This window comes from Pezoporus occidentalis, unplaced genomic scaffold (genome assembly GCF_034315485.1).
Source record: "Pezoporus occidentalis ecotype Australia unplaced genomic scaffold, CSIRO_AGI_Poc_V1 ctg34, whole genome shotgun sequence".
NCBI classification, from domain to species: Eukaryota; Metazoa; Chordata; class Aves; order Psittaciformes; family Psittacidae; genus Pezoporus; species Pezoporus occidentalis.
In genome coordinates, this window is record NW_026915376.1 from 3,240,994 (window position 1) to 3,254,103 (window position 13,110).

At 35.7% G+C, this 13,110-nt stretch overlaps 1 protein-coding gene across 8 annotated transcripts in view; it reads left to right on the forward strand.

The window, feature by feature from the left end:
• Positions 1–13,110, forward strand: part of BIRC6 (baculoviral IAP repeat containing 6) — a 173,177-nt gene that overhangs the window by 89,004 nt on the left and 71,063 nt on the right. For 7 of the 8 annotated variants that reach the window (XM_062629560.1, XM_062629559.1, XM_062629554.1 and 4 more), the window contains 7 exons: positions 120–376; positions 1,525–1,633; positions 2,133–2,354; positions 5,276–6,056; positions 6,957–7,100; positions 8,900–9,029; positions 12,314–12,445. In XM_062629560.1, the coding sequence (XP_062485544.1) occupies positions 120–376; positions 1,525–1,633; positions 2,133–2,354; positions 5,276–6,056; positions 6,957–7,100; positions 8,900–9,029; positions 12,314–12,445 (1,775 nt within the window). The remainder of the gene's footprint in view (positions 1–119; positions 377–1,524; positions 1,634–2,132; positions 2,355–5,275; positions 6,057–6,956; positions 7,101–8,899; positions 9,030–12,313; positions 12,446–13,110) is intronic. The other variant, XM_062629558.1, reaches the window with a different exon arrangement.

Sequence of the window (13,110 nt, forward strand, 5' to 3'; positions counted from 1 at the left end):
TTATGTCACAGCAGTTTCCTGCAGTATTTGTCCTAGAATCTAATACAGGTAGTTATGTTATAGATGAAAAATAATTTTAAGAAAATTCTACATTAGCTCATGTTTGTTTTTCTTTTCAGTATTGGATGGTTAAGATTGTTACACCACTGCCTCACTCACATAAGTGATCTAGAAGGAATGATGGCTAGTGCTGCAGCACCCACAGCTAATCTGTTGCAGACATGCGCTGCTTTACTAATGTCACCTTACTGTGGTATGCATTCTCCAAACATTGAGGCTGTGCTTGTCAAAATTGGGCTTCAGTCCACCAGAATAGGCCTAAAATTGATTGACATTCTTCTAAGAAACTGCTCAGCCTCAGGGAGTGATCCTGCAGGTGAGTACATTGTTTTTCTTTTCAATTGTTGCTTTAAAGATTGCTTATATAAATATACAAATATTTGCATGTTACTTTCTGAATTTGGGTTGCCAGAGCTTGCCGTTGTGCATTGTCATGTTTTTAAGTATCACAGTCATTCTATGTGGGAAGTTCTACAACAGTAAAACACTGCAACCAGGGTTGGTTTGATTTTTTTTACGGAATAGATACTTAGGCGAGTGTTTTGAAGACATGAGAGGACATGCAATATGTTGTGTGTCTTACTGTAGATAACTATGTCCAAAATGAAGAGCATCCATGAGTACTGTTAAGGAAAACAAACACAGCAATATTTGGGCAGTAATTGTCTGGAGGGCAGTATATATTCTGAATAGCAGTAAGCACTGAAAATATTTACAGGTGGACATACACCTATGTCCCGCAGTGAAATTTTGCAGTAGGTCTTCTGTTAATGAACTGGGGCTTTTTATTTTTGATTTTACACCACTTTGCTTTCAAATGAAAGAAAACTGAATTCATGGTTTTTTCCTGTTTCGAGGTTGCTGATACTAACAGAAAACACTTCTCAAAATGGCTTTCATGACTTATTTTGCCGTGAGTTAATGCTTCAGTGTAGTCTGGTGCCTTTTGCTGGAATGCAGTTAGATAAGAAGTAGCTTCATACGGGGCAGGAGATGAACACAGTGAGAAGATTAATAGGAAATAATCTGAGAAAATATTCAGCCTTCGTCCAGTGGGATGGAAATGGGAGTTAACTTCCATTTTGAAATAAATGTTTGCTTTTGTGAATCACAAGGTCTGACAGCTCTATTGGAATTAGTCACATCTTTTTGGAATATTTGTAAGAAAATCCTGCTAGTTAAACGTTTAAGTCCTGTATCTGCTGAATGTCACAACGGTTTTTCCTTTCATAGTAAGTCTGAACATTGCATTGAACACACAAAGCACAGAGTTTCAATATAGTGGTGTATATGAGAATTGCATCCTTATGTTATTAGCACTACTTAATTCAATGTTAATATTGTAATTCTATAATAATTTCACTAGTACTTTTAAAAATCTGCATATGTAAGTACTTCTGTTGTTTCCCCTCCCATTTTTTTTGTTTGTTTGTTGTTTTGTTGGTTTTTTTTGAATGCTGCAAGATCTGAATAGCCCTTTACTGTTTGGAAGATTAAATGGTCTCTCTTCTGACTCCACAATAGACATTCTTTATCAGCTTGGAACAACTCAAGACCCTGGAACAAAAGATAGGTAATGTTGTTTGGATTGTCATGTGAAAGCATATACAAAAATAATCTGCTAAATACTGGCTTGATATGACTGCAGACTTTTTCAAATGTGATTGTTACAAGATAGTGTGAGTGTGCAGAGACCTGAAGAAGCTTTACCTCCTAGCTCTTTGCGTACGTTTCAGAGAATACTGTCCCTCTTTTTTTGCTCTTATTAATGTGATAAAACTTTTGTGGCTCAACCAACTTTTCTCTCAGATATTCAGAACTCAGATACCTGCTATGTTTTCTTTCTCTGTAGAAAGAGAACTTACATTTGGCTGTCCAAGTTAAGTGGTTTTAATTAATTTTATCCCTGTTAGTGATCTAAGTCTTGAGAAAAGAGTTTGAGCTCATTCTTGAACTTTGCTTCAAAGGGAAAGATAACTGTGTAAATTGGATTACAAAAAAAACAACAAGCTAATTTGTTTCTGAGTGTTTCTTTGACCCATTATAATGTACTACATCATATTGTCTTCCAGAATTCAAGCATTGCTGAAATGGGTCAGTGATTCTGCAAGAGTTGCAGCTATGAAAAAAAGTGGCCGGGTCAGCTACATCTGTCCAAATAGCTCAACAAAAGAGTATGGTCTTTTGATGCCATCTCCTTCCCATTTGCATTGTGTAGCAGCAATTTTGTGGCATAGTTATGAATTACTTGTTGAATATGATCTACCAGCGTTGCTGGACAGAGAGCTCTTCGAGTAAGTAAAGCAAAGTTTTGCACCATGTACATTATGTAGCTAAATTATTTTGTTCAGTGAAATGATAGAACTTGAAGTGCACTCATTGTGAAACAGTAGTGATAGAGTGAATACTTAACAATACTTGAATGGGTTGTTTTGTAGTTCTAAACACAAAACTGCACTTGATATATTCCAGGTATAGTTGTGTTTAAAATAAAAAAATCCAAAACAAAACAGCAAATCCATGTTTATACTTGCACATATGTGAAAGATAAACTGTTACAAGTTTGTTTTTTTTTTTGTGGGTGTTTTAATTTATAATTCAGGGCTGTTCTTGTTGAAACTGAGTGTAGCATCTGTAACTAATAACAAAAAGCTAGAGGGGGGGGTGGGGGGGGTGGTTTTTTTGGAGTTGCCACTTTTTTTTTCTGACCAGTCTGATTTGAAAGAAACAAAGCACAAACCCTTGAGTGAATCTTGAACTATGAATTTTGTGGATGTTGCTGTATTCTAAGCAAAAGTTCACCCTAAACACCAGATGTATACTTTTAGTGACTCCAGATTGAAAATAACGTGAGCAAACGTTTCTCCTTTATGTTGCTTAACCATCTCTTCTGTTTAAACAAAGCAACAGAAGAAGCCACACAGCTTTGTTTCATGTAAAAAATTTAACTGGTGAATTCCCGTATCTAGTGAAGCATCTTTCATTTGTACCATTAATACATTTCCAGTGAATGAAAGGAGCTTTGCTAGCACGTAATTCATTATGTCACCCTTTAGAAACATTCGTATTTTAATACTACCTCACTGTCTCATTTAGGCACAGTCAAACATTCAAATAATGGGAAATGTACAGGTTACGGTTATTGATATAAGCATGTGGAGTTCTTACCTATGTGCAACATGAGGATCTTTAGATCTGTGACTACAAGCTAGACCTTTTCCAAAGACACTTCAGTGATACTGGAATATAAATAATAGCAAATTCAGAACAAGCTTGTTCATTTTGGGAATCAATTTCAGGATTTTCAAACTGCAGGTCAGTTAGTCCCTTTAGCAATGCATTTTAACCAAAATACTTTTTCTGGATACATGTAAGTTTTAACACTTGCAAAGGAAGAACTCTAATAAAAGTAGGCTTTCTAAAATGGATAGTCTATTTACATTTATAGTAGTATAAAAGTGGGTTTCACAGTTGAATTCCTGACTTTGAAGGAAAGTATGTTGTTTTCATCACAGGACAAAATGAAGGAATGCTAATAAAACTATTGTACCTAGCTTGAGTGTGCATGTTGCAGTACAGCCGTGTTCCTCTGCCTCCTGCCAAATAAAACTATAATTCATATCAGCCAGCATCTGGAGCAAATTATAAAATACATTTTTAATAAATACAGAATTGTTGTCAGACTTCTCTGGGTAAATAATTCTTCTAATAAAAATAATTTATTATGTGTCTTTTTCATCCTCTTTGATGTTTTAGCTTTTGAAATGTTTTCATTGTTTCTAGCTATAACTCCTAATTTCTCCTTCATGTGATATTTCCCTTCTTTCTTGTATATATTTTTCCATCATCCACATTTTCCATTTTAGTATTTCTGCTTTGGCTAAGGGATACTAATTTATTCCTTAGTTAGTTTTTTAATATCTAGTTGGAAAAGAATCTTATTTTTCATGGATCATGAACTTACCCAGAAAAATTTTGGTGGAAGGACTGTGTGAATGTGTAGTTGGAGAAGAGTTTAAGTGTACCTTTATATGTGGACTTTGGGAAATTTTGACTATTTTCCCAAAGTCATGGGTCATTTGGTCACTGAGATGACTAATGTTTTATCTTGGAAAGGTTTTTGTGTTTTTTTTTTTAATCACCAATTCACTAGACTGATGATAAAGCTAACTTTTGGTGAGCCTATGTTCTGTTCTGGACTCTTACAGTCCCTCAGACTAAACATAGGCTAACACCTCCATTGAGGAGAGAGAAAAGAATTCATTGTCTTCAAGTATGAATGTGATATATGATGATACATCCAAACTTATTTGAAAACCTGAAGTGGCACAAAGTGTGCGTTCACCTCTGTATGTAAAGGTTAAGTTAATGTAACTTATGTATGGTGTTAGGTGCTGTGAATGCAGGTCTGAAAACTTGCTTTTTTTTTTTTCTTAATACTCCACCTACTCTGACAATGTCTGTATGAAGAAATTACCTTTTCGCTACTGTCCAAATACCACTTCTGAAATTTAAGCTGAGTAATAGGAGCTAAATTAGCTTTTGCATTCACATGCCTTGGATTAGCGTTCAAGCAGATAGTATTTGAATGGCATTGAGTTCAAAGGTAAGGTGAGATTTTAGCATCTCTGATGTATCTCTATTAACTTGCATCCTGAGTGCAAGTTGAGTAAGGATAGCGAGGGTAACGTCATTCAACCAACAAGGTTGTTGGCGCTTGCATGTTTTTGAAACTTTCTTATAAAAAATAAAGCAAATTTTAAATTTTTTTTTTGAAACGTTAAAATACTTCCAGTTCTTACAGAATTAGGAGACCTTTTCTTAAATGAGTGTGCGTGCATGCATGTATGTGAGCCTTGTAGCTGCAGTGTGGAGAGCTGAAAGCACAAAGAGATTGCAGTTGGCTCAAAATTACATAAATTATGTGATAACTGTCAAAAGACTGAAATCCTTTCATGCTCAGCATGCCAGGAAAGTTAGCTTATATCTATTTTAAATGGAGTATGATGAAAGACTTTAAACGCAGTTCAGGAATGCCTTTTGGGTAATGAATGTCTTGCTGATACTGTGATTCAGAAGAGGCTTCCAAGCTGAGCACAGTGTGTTTTACAGCTTCTACAATAGTTAATCATAAATGTAGAAAGATCTTTTATGAACCAATGAAAGCAGAATGAGTGGGAAACTATGTATTGACATGATTTTCTGTCTTCTGCAGGTCACTGTTTAACTGGTCCATGTCTCTTCCCTGCAACATGGTTTTGAAGAAAGCTGTTGATAGTTTGCTTTGCTCAATGTGCCACATCCACCCAAATTATTTTTCCTTACTCATGGGATGGATGGGTATCACTCCTCCTCCAATGCAGTGTCAACACAGACTGTCCATGACTGATGACAGCAAAAAGCAGGACCTTAGTTCATCTTTAACAGATGACTCTAAAAACGCACAAGCCCCTCTTGCACTAACAGAGTCTCACCTGGCTACTCTTGCTGCCTCGTCTCAGTCTCCTGAAGCTATCAAGCAATTATTGGACTCAGGTTTGCCTTCCCTGCTTGTAAGAAGTCTTGCTAGTTTTTGCTTTAACCATACTTCTAGCTCTGACTGCACTGCACAATCAATGGATACCACCCAGGACAGGCTCAGGAGGCACCATGTTCCACAGCACTTTAATAAAATGCCTATCACGGCAGATCTGGTTGCTCCTGTTCTCAGGTTTTTGACAGAAGTTGGCAACAGCCACATGATGAAGGATTGGTTGGGTGGCTCTGAAGTCAATCCATTGTGGACAGCACTTTTATTTCTGTTGTGCCATTCTGGTGCTACTTCTGGAGGACACAATGTGACAGCACAACAGACCAGTACAAGATCTAGCTTACTTTCTTCAACAGTAACAGCAGGGTTGACCACTCAGCAGCGGACAGCAATTGAAAATGCAACAGTTGCTTTCTTCTTGCAGTGCATCTCTTGCCATCCTAATAACCAGAGACTGATGGCACAGGTAAGGGGTGAGGAGGTAAAAAAGTTTTAGTTTCTTCATTAATAACTACAGCCAACTTTCAAAACTTACTTTTTTAGCTTTAACTTCTAGTCAATGACAGCTTACAAAAACAGTTTTGTATTAAAATTGATAGCTTGTTGCTCTGACTTTGAAACATATAAAAATGCTTTGACATGGCCGTCCAGTCCTATGTATGGATTTGTATTCCTCTTGGTTTAGAGGAATAAACTTTAGACCAGAATCCAAAATACTATATTGAATTAGATAGATCTAAACCCTTCTGAAATGGAATTTAAAAATCAAGGTTCATACAGATCTTTTATGTTAGCAACTTAGAGAGATTTCCTGCTAAATTTGCTTGTGTAGCCATCTGTGATCAGTGAAATAGAGGCTATTGCAGAATAAGGCTTTCTTATTTTGGAATTCTAGTGCAAATTCAGCTGTTTTCCTTACATTTGTTAACCTTGCAGACTTAGTGTTGAAAAATCCTTTTTTAATTATAGATTTTTTCAGCTAAGGATGGTGATCCCCTGAAAACAGGTAGACTTCAGTAAAAAATGAATACAGTTCTCTATGGTAGCAATACTGCATTATGCACTGGAAAATTTTTGCTTCAGGAATTTGAAAGCTATTTTTCTAAGTATTTAATCTTCTTGGTTTTATCTTTGAGTAGTCTGTGTAATTACAGTTACTTTGTTCCTGTAGTCACTGTTTTGAACTTTTTTATAAAAAAAAAACAGCTTGGTGCTGGTGTTTTCTTCAGTGGTGCTCATTTCTGTTCTGTTTGAATAATGACTGGAAGGTAGATCTTATGCGCTGCCTATTATGGCTGTGTAGATCTATATTTTAGAGACCTAAATATAGAAATATTTTCAATCTGATGTCATTTTGCATTCCCAGGTTCTCTGCGAATTGTTCCAGTCCTCTCCTCAGCGTGGGAACCTCCCAACCTCTGGAAACATTTCAGGATTTATTAGGAGGCTTTTTTTGCAGCTTATGCTAGAGGATGAAAAAGTGACTTTGTTTCTTCAGTCCCCGTGCCCAGTAAGAATTTTTGATATCCATATGGTGAACATGGAATAAATGTAGCCTTTAAAAATAAATAAATAAAAAGGGGTATATTCAACTTTGAAATGTCAGATGGCAGCTTTTCCTACTGTACATATTGTAGAATTTTGAAAAGAAATGGGTTGGCGAACCCATTGCTGAGTAGCAGCTCAGCATTTTTCATGAAAGAAAATTTAAGACACTGTTGTAAGACAAAGCCACCTTGTTGAAAATACACTGCTTCGGAAATAACTGACAACTGAAATTTATCTTACGGAAGACTTTTTAATAGTATCCTTATGCATTAGCAGCAAATGTAGATACAAGTTTTAGTCCTTACAGCAGTTCTTCATTATCAGATTCATTAAGGAACAGTCGTAGTTTTAATGCTTCAAGAGATCCTTCAGCATTAGCCAAACACTACAAATAAGTTTTTGAGTGATAAATACTTGAATTAATTTATAAAACAGATGAATGCTTTTATATTTCCACATGCTTCACTAGAACACTGAATTATAATTAATGTCTGAAGTGCTCTGCTCTCAATTGAATGTGAATAAAGAAATACAGGAAAACCAGAAGTTATTAAAATATCTGCTACTCACAAAGAATAGTTGTTTTCTGCTTTCGTTTCTACTGTTCTCACTATATCTTAGAAGTAAAGTACTACATGAGATACATGACAGGGGAACTGGATCAGATAGTATAAAATGGAAAAGGAGGAGCAAATATGTTTTAGCACAAACTGAGATTAATTGTTAACATGGCCATTGGTAACATGAAGGTAACATCTGTCTTCTAATTTGTTTTAACAGATTTTTACAGAATATTACTATTATAGATATGTAAAAGGAGAAAAAATATATTGAAAAGAAGTTGTCAGATAATTCCGTTTCTTCTACTGAAACCACCAGGAAACAGTCTTCTGTTCTTACTGAGATGATTCTTCCTCTAGCATCCAAAGAGAAACCTTAAAAAATAATGTGGATGTGCAGCTTATGATCTTAGTTTATCTAACAACATAACCTTTCAAAGACTGGTTCCCCATTTTTATCTCACAAGTTCTTACCAAAACTGTACTTTGGAATCTAAGTTCTGATTGTCATCAAGTATTAATTTGTTTTATAATATTGCGTAACAGTACATTGGTCTTGTATGTGTGTGTTAGTAAAGGCATCTCCTGATGCTGAGGAAGGGGATAAGTGTAATAACTGTAAAAAGTACTCCCAAGTAAAGAATGATGCAAAAGGCAAACTGAGCTCAAGCTAAAACATGTTAAGATAAAATATTTGAAATGTTTTAACTAGCAGTGACTTAGGTTTCCATCATAATAGCAAAAAGTAGGTATTAGGTCTAGAATAAACTTCATCCTCAACTCAGAGCAATAGAGAAATGATGTCTTTCTCTACTGCAAATATATTGTGATTTTCCTAATTTAATTTCAGAATTAAGTTTTAATTTCATAAGTAATTGCAAGTCTCAGACTCAGTTTTTCTCTCATACAGCTATGTCAAGTAATTGTGTTTTTTTAACAAATACGATATCATATTTTATATGATTTTGATATATCTTATAAAATAGGCTTTTGAGGTTTTGGATTAAAAAATAAACTTGTCTTAATGCATTTTAACTGTGTACCTTCAAAGTTGAAGGATATGTCAGTTTTCATTTTTAGCACGCTAAAGATCTAGCTTTATTTTGCTGTGATGAGTTTATAAGAACATAGTGTTTTAACTGACTTCTGAATGTCAGTCATGATAAAAGTTAATTTTTTTAATTTTTTTTTTTTTTTTTAGCTGTACAAAGGTAGAATTAATGCTACCAGTCATGTCATTCAACATCCAATGTATGGAGCTGGACACAAATTTCGTACCCTTCATTTGCCTGTCTCAACAACTCTAGCAGAGGTTCTTGATCGTGTGTCAGGCAAGTTTGCAATAGTTCATATTTTACTTTTTTCAAATACAGTTTCAAAGAAGAAACCTCAAACCCCAAAAAACTGCATAAACTACTTATGTCTGACATAAATATTTGCTGTATTCATTGCGAAATGGCAAATATGAAACAGTGGGTTAAGCTTTAGGCTTTTCAGTGTGCCTTACAGGTTGCATCTAAAATTTGCTTTCACAGGTTAAATACTGTTCTGTAGTATAGAACTGTTTCTTTCTTGTTTATAGTATAGAACTATTTCTTTCTATAAAACTGGGGTGGTGAAGGTGGGATTTTTATTTCATTCATTTTTTGGTTGGTTGGAGGTTTTTTGGGTGGTTCGTTTGGGATTTTTTGTTATGGTTGGTTTGGTTTGGGTTTTGTTGGGGTTTTTTGTTTGTTTTTTTTTTTAATGTTAATGTGTTCTCAGATCTGTCATAGGATATTTGCAAGACCATACAAATGATACTGCAACTATCAGAAATACACCTTCATCCACTCACTTAAATGTTCCCGGGTTCTGTCAGTTAAATATCCTGGAACTTAAAAGTTTACCTCAAGACAGAGATATGTTGTTATGGAAAGGACATTACTAAAGGCTCCATCTAATTTCTGTGGATATATATTTGCCTGTTACATAAACATTTGGGTTTGCTTACTCAGTGGAGATTGAAAACCATAATTTAAGTTGAGATTAATTTTAGTTATATACAATGAGAGGATAATGTTAAGGCATGAATTTTATTTGTTTGTTCAAAGTTCAGTACTCTCAGTTGTACTACTTAAATATACCTGGAGAGATGAATCCCTCTCTAAGGAGTTCTTTTGACCAAACCTCTGTTGACACCTGAATGGCAGATGCCTTAATCTTAAAATGAATCCCACCTTCAACTTCAGCATCTATTTAACACTTTAGAAAATAGAACTGCCATATTGCAGATGTGCACAGAAGTGTGTATGCTTAGAAGCACACACATCTGACTGGGTATGTGTGTTCTTGTCTGCAGATACCTTTTTTTTGGAAACTTTCAATTTCTGAAACAGATTTGCATGGAATTCAGAGGGACTAGTTCATTTTTTTTTATATTTTTTTTTTTTGACATGCTTGGGATTGTAATTACAAAGTAATGAATGAAAAACAGTAAAAAATGCTTGAAGCTTGTTTACCAGGGAATAGATCACTGTTTCTGATAGAATTCTATATTCACTTACTGTGTTCATTTACTGTGCAGACACAGTCATGTGGAATGTGACTGAGGTCTTCAGATCTTTGTGCACTTCATGGTCAGAGTTACTGTAATTGGTGGGATAGTCACTGAGTATGAGGTAGGGGTCAGTTGCTGAGCAGTGACATAAACTGTACTGAATAGCTGCCTTGGTGTATTGCAGTCAGCTTGATAGCCGGTGCTAATAGGGACTGGGGAGGGGAATGTGATGATGTGATATACTGTAGTGCCTGTAACTGAAACTGATCACAAATGCTGACTTCGTAGGTCACCATAAATTTGGGGTTTGCTGCAGAATCATTACTCCTCAGTTTAAATCTCATTTTAAGTTGGAATAATTAATTCTGGAAAAGTTCATTTTCTCTTATATTTCCATCCCTTATCTAAAGTGATTTCTCTGACTGCTATTAAAAGCTTTGGGATACTTTTATATCATTCCATGAAGTCCATGGTTAGGACATAGTAAAGCAGGCTTCAATATATGAGGAGTAAAATTTATGTTTGGGGTGAGAGGCAAGAAGAAGGGATGGACTGGGGAAGAGGGAAGGAAAAGAAGCAAAGACTGCCACTGCAACAAATAGGAAGTTGTGAAGCTCTTGTGTCAAGAGTCTGACCCTTGGGTTAACTTCTTTTTTGTTAACTAAGCTGTTAGTGTCTCAAATTGGTTGTCTTCCTTGCTGCAAAAATAAATCACAATAAGTGTATTCATGTCATACTCTTTCTCACAGTCTTCTAAAAAAAAGTGTGGGGGAGGGAGAGATTCTAAAATCATTGCTAAATCTGCTACTCGCATTCCTTCACCATGGAAAGAAAATGTGCAGTATCACTGTAGATAGGATTGCCTAGGCCGAATACCAGTTGTTTTGTATTTCATTCAACTTAGTGTTAATTTAGTGGTCTTGGATGGTCAGAAAAATGGAACAACAAATCTGAGTATCACCTGAATGGTAGAAATACCATTGCTTAAGCTTCCCTAATAATTTTGTTAATGACCTTTAAATTCTCCAGCACTAAATGGGCATTCAGACCAAAGTAGAGAAGTTAAATAATAATAGTAGTACTAGTAGTAATAAGAATTTTTGATAGCAGCAGTTTCACAGTTTCATACGCTGTATGTTCTTCGGGCTGCACTATGTCTGACACACATATAACCAATATCTTCAGGCACAAATAATAATGTATTTCCAAGCTGTCAAACCGTATCTGCCTCAGCACCTCACCCACTGGTGATACACAGTTAAAGTTGAGCTGGATGGTACTTCTAGGTCTTGAGTTTGTGGTTATAGCCTAAGGCTGCTGTGGCTGTGTTGTGGAAACAAGTTACTACTCAGAAGCAATTACATTTGGCTGTTCTGGTGCCAGTGTTATACCTTACAAGGTGTGAAATGATCCATTGTCACCGCACATGTGTCATCTAATAGTTGCCTGCTGATATTTGTGATCTGCACTAATTGACTGAACCAAACCAGTTGAACTGCAGTAATGTTCACTTAAGCAAGCAGGGCAAGTTTTAGATATGCAATGTAATGTACACCTTCGGGCTTCAAAGGAACAGTCACACTTGCCAGTTGTGAAATTGGGTCAGTATATAACACTAAACACCCAGACCTAGATTTATTGTTGTGTTGTTGGGTTTTTTTGGTGTGGTGTTTTGGGTTGGGTTTTTTGGGCATTTAGGTGGGTTTGGTTTGTTGGGGTTTTTTGTTGGTTGGTTTTTTGTTTTGGGTTTTCTATTGGGTTTGGTTTTGTGTTTGTTTTTTTTGGTTAATCTCATTTTTCTTTGATTGAAGTAATGTTTTAACATGAATACACTTGGTTTATCAGGTAGTGGTTTTAAACTGCTACAGTTTTAAATTGTCAGAGGAGAGATTTTGGGGGGAAGAGGACCAGAATTATCATAACACTCCATAGATTCTTACCAGACTATTACTGCCACGATGGAACTCTGAGCCACAGAAATAGTTGAGAATAGCCTTGTTAAACAGCCTAGAAATTAATAAAATCAACTTTGTGTCTTGAAATGCCATTGTTGCCCTTTTTTTTAACCCTGTATAGATACCCCCAGTATTACAGCTAAGCTAATTAATGAACAGAAGGAAGATAAAGAAAAAAAGAACTATGAAGAGAAAGAAAAAGTTAAAGCAGAAAATGGATTTCAGGACAATTATAGTGTTGTCGTTGCTTCTGGTATGTCTTTTTTTTTTCCTACCATCTAAAAACATCTTTCTGATGTTAAAAGGGGGTGTGTTTGTGTGGGGAATATCTACGAACAATGGTTTTATTACTAATGGTAGTTAGAAAAATTGTAGTGCCCAGTTAATCTAACCGGCTGTTAGGCAGCAGAGGTTGGTTCCTGATAGAACAGCTGCCTCTAGCAGATTATGTACTTTGATAAATTTTCTACCAGAATGTATCAGTGATTATGTTGTGGATGCTGTTACTAGTGCATTTTACAGGATTTTGTACACACACACATGGAGCTTGGATTACATGGCAACATATTAGTATTTGTATACTGTTACTGTAGTATGGGTATTGCTGTCTTTACCTTTTAGCAGTGGCTGGTGCATCAGAGTTCAGTCACTCCCACAGTATGCTTTGGAAATAAAAAGATCCATATACTTTGCATAACAACTGGTGGTACTCTGCTAAAAACTGTCAGGTGGAGATGTAAGCATAAAACTGTTACTCCACTTGGAAACCACAAATACAGGATTTTCTTCCAAGCATTCACCTTTTAAAAGCTAATGTGAAGATCCTCCCGAAATCCGTCATGTACACACTTCCTCTAAAACTATTCTGGAGGTTATAGATTGAACATAGTAATTTTGCAGTGGTACAAGATTACAGTT